Below are 10,849 nucleotides of genomic sequence, written 5' to 3' on the forward strand. Positions count from 1 at the left end.
CAAATGAATTGGAGGATTAAACTCCATGTATGTATAATATCTATACAGCTTGTCTGATTAACACAATCATTTCTTTTCCCCCGCCAATTCATAATACAATTTAGGTGATAGACCTGTCACAAGTGCTTGTAGTTAATATCATAACCTAGTATTTAGTATTATCACAGGTTTTGTTTTTGTTATGCTTGAGCTAGCTTAAGTAAATTCTTATCACCAAATTCATTTTATGATTCACATTATATAATACAAGTCTAAATCCCTACCATGGAAAAATAAAATGGCTATTTCCATCCTGTATTTTGAACACTTGTGACCATATTATATTGGGAACTTGGCGAGACACTAAGTGGGTTTAAACGCCCTCCCAGTAGTCTCTCAAAGCTCGAGCAACACAAACTCGCAATAGTATCAAACTAGATATGAAAACTAGATGGATCTGAAGTCTGCTCTTTCCAAACATTATATGAAGGTTTAAAATTATAAAATCAAACAGCACTGATAGTTTCAGAACATCTACGACCTTTCACGTTTCTTTACAATGTCTGTTTCTCAATAGACAGAAAATCACACTTTTTAAGATTGTTTTCATCGCATGATCAAACGAATCTTCTGCAGCATCTCCATCAGCAAAATATCTCACCAGCAAAAAAACTTCTTTTTCTGATTGACATGCCATAAAAAAAAAATAATAATAATAATAAAAAAAGAGAGAGGAAATATCAGCCACAAATCTCATTAATAAAAAAAGAGGTTAACTACATAAATGTAACAGTTAAAATCAACCCATCAACCTACCCGTGACTTTTCTTCCTCTTGTCTGTCTATGTAAGCAAGTAATTCTTCTTGTCTCATTAAAGCATCATAGAGAGCCTGCTCAGAAGAAAGCCAAAAATCAATACATGCATCTTTGAAAAATTTGATCTAGTAAATATGTAGAGGATGCTGGTGCAGTTATGTTTAAAACGAGTCCCAAAAGAAAGAGGTAATGCTTGCATGGTGAGACAACACAGCTGCAAGAACCAAGATATTGTGCTTGTACATCAAATAGCACAACACAAAATGGAAAGTGAAAAGTGAATTACATAACAGCCAATTATCTTTTAGCTAAAACAAATAAAAAGAAACATACCTTGCATCCAAACTCGTGTGTGTTGGGGGGGGGGGGGGGGGGTGGGCTTTGACTAATTAAAAACTTCTTTGGGACACAAAAAAAAAAAACCAAGCTGGCAATAAATCCAGTTCTGTGAGACAATATTATCAGCTTGATGATGAAGGAAACATAAGTTGCATGTGCTACAATAAGAAATGAAGATGCAGTCCAGTGTTTACACCACGAGCTTCTTGAAATAGCCAAATGGCAGCTCCTCTCCTTGTAAGAACAAGGTGGAGTATGAGGTCATGGGTACAAAACAAACTGGGTGCCTGTGTAATACCAATAAATAAATAAAAAGGCTTCTTGAAGTTATGAAGGTATGCATCAATGCTGAGATCCCTGCTAATCATTGGATGTCTCCAACGCATACAGAAGCCATCTATTCCATGTTGTGCCAACCTTTGAAATGTAAGCCCCATCTGTAGTGGCCGGCTGCCATGTGCACCGGATGATCCAGTGACTTTAGATTATCTAAACCCCCACTGCTATACATTATAATTATTGACTAGTGCATTGGGTACAACCTTTTTTTAAGGGCAAGACTTAGGTACAATACTTAGATGCTGTTCCTTAGGTTCTCCTTTTAAGATTTTGTCACGTGAATTTTTTCTCATGAAATAGAAGTATATTTTTTAGTTAAGTAGCCACATGACTGAATCTTAAGATGAGAACCTAAGAAATAGCACCTAAGGTACTATATTTAAGTTTTGTCATTTTTTTTAATACACTATGGTAACACTTTAATGCTTCTGCTGAAAAACAATAAACTTCAGAAATTTCACAATTTTACCTGTTTAGTTGCAATTAGCTCTGCTTCTAGGGCATCCACACGACAGACAGCAGCATTAAGCAATTCCTCTTTCTCATAGGGCATCTCAGATGGCTTTGATTGGAGCATTGTGACCTTCTCTTCAAGCTCACCAAGCTTGTTCAGCACAGAAGACAGGAGTTCTGCCTCTGTGTAAGATGGAGTTTGTGGAGTGGGGTGAAACTCCTCTTTGTCCGTTGCATCAGGAGTATTTTGCTCAGAATTAGGTAGTGTTTCAGGAAGCTTATTTGTCACACGACCAGCCACTGAACGGAAGACAGTGAAAAAGGTCATGAAGAAGGTCATAACTGCCACAAAAATATGACCACGAATCCCTTCAGGTGACTTTTGGTTGTCAGATGGGGGAAGAGTTCCTGCAAAGGAAAATTAAACTTCTTAAGTATATAAGTTTAAAATATTATGCACTCCATAGGAAAAGAAACAAAATTGAACAATGTTATCAAGTTTTACACCAGATGTAACTATATGAATGTCAGACCCTGGACAAAAAGTTGAGTCAAATACAGGCATGGAAAGATCAATGTATTTATGCCACATTACAAAGATTGTTTTAGTATTTTATCTAAAATCAATTATACCCTTTAAGTTTGGGTGAATTCTAATTTTCATCTATAAAGTTCATTTTTAGTCAAATTAGTTCTTAAAGTTTGCTTTTATTGCCAAGTTGATCCCTCTGTCCTCTACCATTTAAAAAACTACCATTAAATATTTATTTTAAAAAATATATAAATATATATATAAAGGAATATTATACACACCAAAACACTAATAAGTTCTATTTTACATAAAAATAATAATTTTTAAACTCAAAACACCAACTACAGCATCGCTACCGTGCCCAATCAAACCCCAACCACCCTGCACGGCTGCACCAAAATACCAACCTCCTCTAATTGCCACCAAGATTCTGCAACCAGCCTCAACCAATTTCAACTCCACAAATGAACACCCCAAGGCCACCCAAAACAAGCCATGCCACCACCATAACCTTCCAAACCATCATTTGGCCGCCTGTGTTAATCCAAGCATAATCACACGAAGAGTTGCTGATCTGGGATAAAGGAATCGTAAACCATCAGGTTGACAAAGGCTTGTCAGGTTTGACAAGTAAACCATCAGGTTTGACAAGTAATTTCTATGGCCTAATGAAGGCTTCGGCGGCAATATCTACAAGTAAAAGGGAGAGGAATTCCAGGCAGGAGCTTGTCAGTCAGCTGCGAAGAGATAAGTGGTGATGACATGGCCAAAACTACTACCTTTTTCAAAGTTGTTAACATTAACTTTTTAAGGGAGGTGGATAAAAAGATCAATTTGACAACAAAAGGACAAATTGACAAACATGAAACTTTAGAGATGCTAATGATAATCCACTTTTAACATAAGGGGCATGATTTGGATTTTATCCTAGTATTTTACTGGACAAAAAGGGTTCTCTGCTTTTATGAAAACAATAATGCCAGAGTAACATAACAAGTATGAGATGCACTTGACATATTTAAAGGCCACTTCAAGTCCAGGAAGTCAGTTTCAAAACATGTACCATAACAGACTAGCTTCACCATTTTAATCAGATTGACAGTTAAATGTGGTAGACGAGCAGTAAACCCAGGTAATTTCTAACCTTTGGAAGCAACAGGTGCACAAGGTTTCTGGAGGGACGCTTGCTTCTTCCAACTAGCATCGACAGCCTTGTCAACCATTGGAACATATTCATCATACCCTGGGAAGCTACTCGCATAGCTTGCCTTTCCAACCACCTTAGCCTGCATATCCATGAAAGTGCATTAGAAGACTAAAGCAAATTCCACAAATCATGAGCAAATTTCAATATTTTAAGATAGCATAGAAAAATTCTATGAAATCATGGTCTCGTACAATACAAACAAGCAATATTAATTAGATACTCTCTTAAGAATAAGGGGCGAGGTTCCCAAAGACATAGAGCAAGGAATCAATAACGCTATATAACCATTTCCAAACTGATCAATTTGTGAATTCAAAACCAGAATTTTATAGGAAACTCTCCCAAGATTGAATTGTTCATTCTACCTCAAGCTAAACAAGTATCATCAACGCACCCTAACCCATCAATGAAAACCATTGATTCTGTTATCAAAATCACAGACTAAATGGTCAGAAACCTACTTCTTCACGAACAGGAGTCAATCGAAGGTGTGAATAACTCCTATTTGCTTTTGGGGAAGTGATGTCTTCAGCTTCAGATCCTGATTCAGCTGTGGATGTATCACTTCCTTTTAACTGCTTCAAGATAGCGACAGATGACAAAAATGTGACAATTCTTAGTAAGATACAAAATAATTGCAATATAGCTTCATCCATAAAAACTGGTGAATCGAGAAGGTCTTACCATTGGGTACTGCGGCTTAGCATAAGCAATAACCTTCCCCTCACTGTTTAAAACTTTCACAACCTGCCTGGCACGCCGTGGTTCACCATTAAGAACCATCTGCAACAAACAATACAACCAACCAACGGTTTCTCTATTACATAATGAAGCACATGTGGATTACTAAATAGCCCATTTGAAAGAAAAAGATCTAAATAGAAACTCTGAGGGTAAAAAATAACCTTTAAAATTTCAGGGTTTTTCCATGGCCCCTTGTCAGACCGGAGGCAACCTCCCTGATCTGCACAGGTACAGGTACCACCCAGAAATTCTGGCAACTCACTGCATAATTGCAAAGATTTGCATAAGTTCTGAAACATATTATTCCACTTCTGAAAGAAGTACAAGTAAACATCACAACCATTAAAAATAAAGCTTACAGAAAATATTCATATATTACAAAGGTATCAAACCCAAACTACCTGGCATCAATTATCTCAAGCAATTTGCTCTGGTATTTGTTTCCAAGAACCTAAATAATTCCAACAAAAAAAAAAAAAGAGACAAATTTACTTATAAATAAATGATACAAAAAGTCAACGGCGCTGAAGTGTTAAAACACAATCCTAAAAACATGCAGGAAGGGGAAAATGAAGCATACATGAATCTTGGAAGTTGTTTTCGGATCTAGAAAAGTCTTGACAGTATTCCACAGTAGCCTAAATCCAGGGCCAGCATTGATGATAAACATCTGGCAAAGAGTCTGCACAGTTGAGAGAATACCAAAAACAAAAATTGACATTAGACTTTCATTTTTGCTCACATGGTTAATATAAATCATTAAAGAAGGAATCATAACAGCATATTGAAAGAGTGGAAAGTGCATGCCTCTGGATAATTATCACCATCAATCTTCTGCAACCGCATGATGAGATCCCGTGCAGATTTTGTAAAGTTCTTAAAACCCTGAAATGATAATATTATAAAGAAGAAATAAAGAATAATTAGGTACTCCTTCAAATTCTAACCAACACATCAACTCTGCAATCAGCAATGGTTATTTACAGGCCACATACCACGCCTTGAACATCTAAGATTGTAGTGCTTGAATCTATGTGCCTCTTTGCAGCAATGGTACAAGCTGGAAACTTTATGGCAAAGCTTTTCTCAAACTCCCGCACATGATATTTTACATACCGATCCATGGTTGTAACTTGCATAAGTTTGTTAGGATCAACCTTTCCCAGTCTTTCAATATAAATAGGTCTTCCTTCCTTGTCCACACCATGATGACCATGAGGATAATACTTTAAAACTTCATGCAACTCTTTGAACTCGAAATCCTGAAAAAACAACAATATGGTAAATATGTGAAAATATAACTAATAGGCACTACAGATCCAGGAAAAAGACAACACAGTGTTGGTTCAGATTGGCTTATTTTCTATAGCTTACTAGTATTATGTGCGTGCAATGCATGGCTTAATCAAAAAATTATTTGTAAACTAAAAAAATTATTTATAATAAAATAATCAAAATTAATTAATAAAATAGATAGTAAAAATAAAATAACAGAAATTAATTCGAGTTACATGATGAATGCACGACATATTAAGACTAAGTTTTTATTAAAAACAAAATATTAATATAGATTGTGAAATAATTTAATTAAATGACTAAAGGTCTTATAATTTCAAATGGAAGGATTGTTTTCTGTTGATAAGTTTTAGTCACAGCTTATGTAAATTTCTACTACTTTTTGTTAATAGTAACTCATTAAAGGCGTCAATTGAAAAGATTAAAAATTTAATGGTTTTAATTAAAGCTTTTTAAAATTTAGGATTTTAATTTGAAATTACCACAATTATTGGGGAATTATGTGATTAACTAATTACCTAAGTCTTTAATAAGGCTAGCCACTTCTCTCAAAAAATAAAAAATAAGGCTAGCCACTTGGTGTAAGGAGAGTGTAACCACTTGATGCTATCACATTTTCTAGGACTTAACTTTTTTTTCTTTGATAAGTGTTTCTAGGACTTAACTTTTATTATGTAGCATATGAATTGCTTAGTTTCAACCACCCCTATTATCATATTTCTACCTCACTTTAAGCAGATAAGAAAATAAGCCTATCCAAATGCACAAAGTTACCTCCATAATAGTGTCAGCGCCAAATTCCTTCCTCCACTGAAGCATATCGGCCCACATATGCTTTGCTTTTTCGATATCAAACTTCCTTGCTTTCAAAAACCTGAGAGTAATATAATCCTTGAGAATGTTGCTACTTACATCTTTTCAAAAGAAGGAGAAGAAAGTCATAAACCTTACAGAAAATAAAAACTGCAACAATCTCAACCAATATTAAAAGAAAAGCATGGCTATGAAACGAGACACGTGTTAGAATGTCCCTAATAAAGAATGAGAAAGAAGACATTTCAAAAAGTCGCTACGAGTCTGTTCGGTTAACAAGATTTTGGGGTGAGATTTTAGAATTCTAGAGAGTTTTAAAGATAAATCTGTTCATTTGACTAAAATAGTGGGAATCTAAAAATCTTGGGCAACCTCAAATCCTACAACTCATGGGATTCTAAAGCCTTTCCTAAAACCAAGGAATTAGAGTCTCTCACAACTTGGCGCTTGAGCAGGAATTTGTAAACGTGCAAAAAAATTCATAATAAGCCTGTCTTTTTTTTTATTGGGGGGCAAGAAATAGAGCATAATTATAGCACACGATCTGTGGGATATTGGGCTTTTTGCCCTTATTTTGCAAAAATAACAGCAATATGTCCTTGTTTTGAAACTATTTAGGTTCATGTCCCTGTTTTTGAAACTCGATTTTAACATCCTCAAAATCGAGTTATATGTAAATTTTTAATTGAAACTCGACTTTAGCAAAGTCAAGTTTCACTTAAAACTTTAAAAAAAAAAAAAAATTAAGTAGAAAAATATGCATAGAACTCGACATTGCTAACATCGAGTTTCACTTGTAACTTGATTTTGTTAAAATCGAGTTTCAAAATAGGAACATGGATCTAAGTAGTTTCAAAACAGGGACATATTGCTGATATTTTTACAAAATAAGGGCAAAAGTCCAATATCCCCCACGATCTGTTGTTCATCCAATCTGCTATTGGGTGATAAATCATAGATAAAATTAGACTTTATTAAGATACCAAATCATTTGTACATCAGCTAGACTAATTGACTCAATAAAGCTTGGAGTCTCATCTACCCAAGTGGCTTCATATCAGAAGCCCCACACCAAGTTTTAGTTTATCACCAGTAGGCACTTCCACCCAATAGATCTTGTGCACCCTCATAAACATTCACATGAACTAAAAAAAGTTTCAAAATTTTTTTAGGGAAGGGGAACATGGCCCCTCCTTCTCTCATGTTGCTTTGCCGATGTATATTTGAAGGGTAATTATATAGAAAGACTAAAATTTAATAAAATCAATACTTAATAAATTCATTTAGATCAAGCATGAACAAAACATGGGTATAAAACTAGTTTAGGAAGAAGATAACTAGATGACCTTTGTAGATAAAAGCACTTGCACAGGAATTCAAAGTTTACACTTGCAGTAGACTCAATTATCTATGTATACCCCTCAGTGTTTTATATGTCAGCATGCTTCTTTATTATTCTGCTTTTCTGAATAATTTTTTTCCTCATTATTGATGGATTTGAATATTTGTATTTTACGTATCATGTTTCCCATTTTCAGGAATAGAATAAAATCCAAGTCATGTCTTTTCAATGAAATTCAAGTTAGCAAAACAACCTACATTAAACTCTCAGGAATTCTAAAACTAAATTCTAAGGACCAACCAAACATTCAATTGTAATTTCTCAGGAATTTAAACAGCCCAGAGTTTAAACTCACAAGAATCTTTCATTCTCACGAAACAACATTCCTGCCTACCAAACAATACCTAACAAACATCTAGAAGAACTTGTTTGCATTTTTTCTATTGGTAAGTTTACACAAGCACCCAGTGGGTTTTAAACCCATAACCTTTCCCTCTACCCCTTTCTTATGGGGGAGTAGGTGAGCTAGAGCTCATTACCATAAGTATTTGTACACATATGAAAATATAAACTATAAAAAGATTAGAGATAGCACACCTCAACATCATATGGTAATCATCATGTTTTTCCGGTAGCAATTCATCCAATACGAGTGATTGTCGAAATCCATCAACGGCTTGTAGCTCCTCAACATCCCTAACATCCTCAATGGAAACAGAGCTGACTCGGCCATCACTTTTTCTTCTACTGCTCTTCTTCTTGAGCGAGTGTTTAAATTTGGTAGATGCATTGAGTGCTTTCTTTTTCAGAGACCCCATTCTGGTCCTCCTTTCATCCTCAGAGTTTTCAAAATCAGATTTCCTTTCTCTTCTCTCGTCTCTTCTCTCATCTCTTCTCTCATCGCTACCAGAGGACCCTTCAAAGCCTACCACGAAGGAAAAGCACAAAAATGTTAAACCACAACCAATATACTAGGATAGGTTAAAGGTATCCAAAGAAGCTACATTCTTAAAATCATATAAACCTATATAAAATCATATACCCAAAACAACTATAAGAGTTTAAAAATCAAAGGGAAAAAACTTCATATAATTATGCATTTGTCGCTCAATTGGCACCTCCTAATGTTTCCAACAGAGACATCCAAGGTTAAAATCCCCCTCCCCCATTGTTGTAACTATTTAATTATCAAAAATATTATGCATCATCCCAAACCCATTAAAATTTTAAGATTTTTGAAAAATAATGGGCAATCAACTTCATATAATTATGCATAATCACACAGCCATTAAGGCACACCACACATAGTACCATTTAATAAACCCAAACACAAAGATTGCATTAGGATTTGAGTATTTACAACCAAGAGGTCTGAAGAAGTAATATAAATTGCTCAAAATCAATTTAACATTGAGAATTCCACTCCAAATTTTGAAATGACATCTTCCATATACCTAATCATTTCAACTCTACATATTAAATTCTCTTAAATCCATCCATCAATTTCATCAACCCAAAAAATAAAAAATCTAATTTTTCATAGTTTATTAAAGTCATTTAAACTAAAATCTAAAACCCACCTCTTTAGTAAGATACATTCTCATGGCCATTATCACAAAACAAGAACTCCAATAAATTAATACTTACACAAAAAATCAACTTCTTTGATACAATTGCGTTTGGTTCCCAAGAAAACATTACCACACACACCACTCTTTTTTACTCAATAAAACCAAAAACGAAAAAAAAAAAAAAAAGACAGAACTCTTGGTCAAATTTCTTTCTTTCCTTTACTTTTTTTTTTTTCTTTCTCAGCAACCAAACAGAATCTAACAAAGCGAAACCCTAAAAAAACAAAATACAGTAATAATCACTCACAAGGCCTAGCGAAGCGATCAAGTGGGCCCGACATGTCAAGCAAAGAAGCTCCGATGAACAATGCAGAGCCAAAGCTGGATTTCGGCGGCTAAAATCTAAGAGAAACACTGCATTCCGATCCGAAAACGAAAACGGAGCTCCGAAAAAATCAGGAATCCGAATGCGAGAGAAAGCTAGAGAAGAGAAGAGAGGAGAGAATGAGTAGCACTGCAAATTGTACAAGTAAAGTGTAACGGATCACGAGGAAGATCGGACGGTGATAAATGCGGTATTTCAGTGAAAGAAGAGAATTCTTTTTATTTTATTTTATTTTTGTGTGTTGTAACTGATCTTATTAAAAGAAATGTAACGAGTCACAATACTCGAGAAGAATCAGAATTAGAATTTACATCAATCTCTCTGATCACTGTGTTTTTCTTTTCTTTTCTTTTTGATTTTTTTTATGGTAATAAATTTAATTACTGACAGTAAATCAGTGCAAGAGTGAGTTTTGGGAGGAGAAAGATAACTTTTATCACAATTAGCCGTGCTATTTAACAGTAAACTGCTGATGTGATTATCTTAATCTTTCAATTAATAAAATGATATTATTTATGCAAATATGATATTATCGGAGAATTTTTATTTTTTATTTATTGTGCTAAGAAGCTCACACATACATTTTTTGGTGTAAATAATAATTTCTGGTGTAATCGACGTAAAAAAATTTCTACTATTGGTAACTCGTGACGTGGCAAGTTGTGTTACTAGTATTTTGGTGAGGTTTAAATGGACACGTGGCTAAAGGAGAGAGAATAGGGTGCGTTGAAGGAGGAATTTGCGGGTGGTAGGTGTAACAAACTGGCATTGAATGAGTATGAGTGGTGTTTGGGTTTGGGTGTGAGAGTGTGTTTTCCTTGGGGTTAGGGGGATTTCCAATTTTGTTTGGTCTATCGGGGTACGTGTGTGATTAAGTAATGATTTGGTCACTGATGGTAGCATGGTATTGTCAATGACTCAGTCTCAATCGGTGCCGTGTATTTAGTCTTTATGCATTTAAAAGCCTTGTTGTATAAAAAGCCTTGTTGTTTTTGTCCACGCACGTCTTGTGTTAGCAAACTTCCAAGAAGT

At 34.8% G+C, this 10,849-nt stretch overlaps 1 protein-coding gene across 2 annotated transcripts; it reads right to left on the reverse strand.

The window, feature by feature from the left end:
- Positions 1-431: 431 nt before the first annotated feature.
- Positions 432-10,137, reverse strand: LOC142643014 (phosphatidylinositol/phosphatidylcholine transfer protein SFH6-like). 2 transcript variants are annotated; one of them, XM_075817535.1, is made up of 14 exons: positions 9,740-10,137; positions 8,459-8,786; positions 6,481-6,580; positions 5,406-5,672; positions 5,218-5,295; positions 4,991-5,092; positions 4,812-4,861; positions 4,572-4,671; positions 4,351-4,449; positions 4,128-4,241; positions 3,604-3,745; positions 1,944-2,335; positions 796-870; positions 432-660 (listed from the first exon to the last, which is right to left on the reverse strand). In XM_075817535.1, exons 1-14 carry the CDS (start codon positions 9,771-9,773, stop codon positions 637-639), a joined length of 1,905 nt encoding a protein of 634 aa, XP_075673650.1. In that variant the 5' UTR covers positions 9,774-10,137; the 3' UTR covers positions 432-636. The 2 variants fall into 2 exon arrangements, with proteins under 2 accessions (XP_075673650.1, XP_075673649.1); XM_075817534.1 differs by having other exon boundaries at positions 4,128-4,244.
- Between the last annotated feature and the right edge of the window lie 712 nt (positions 10,138-10,849).

Source organism: Castanea sativa, chromosome 7 (assembly GCF_040712315.1).
Source record: "Castanea sativa cultivar Marrone di Chiusa Pesio chromosome 7, ASM4071231v1".
Taxonomy (NCBI): Eukaryota; Viridiplantae; Streptophyta; class Magnoliopsida; order Fagales; family Fagaceae; genus Castanea; species Castanea sativa.

Bases quoted from the DNA above. Each gene is read 5' to 3' on its own strand.
- LOC142643014 (XM_075817534.1), bottom strand. From the start codon at position 9,773: ATGTCGGGCCCACTTGATCGCTTCGCTAGGCCTT. The intron at 8,787-9,739 runs GTGAGTGATTAT...CCTTCGTGGTAG, and splicing joins TGATCGCTTCGCTAGGCCTT to GCTTTGAAGGGTCCTCTGGT. The intron at 2,336-3,603 runs GTTAGAAATTAC...TTTCCTTTGCAG, and splicing joins TGCACCTGTTGCTTCCAAAG to GAACTCTTCCCCCATCTGAC.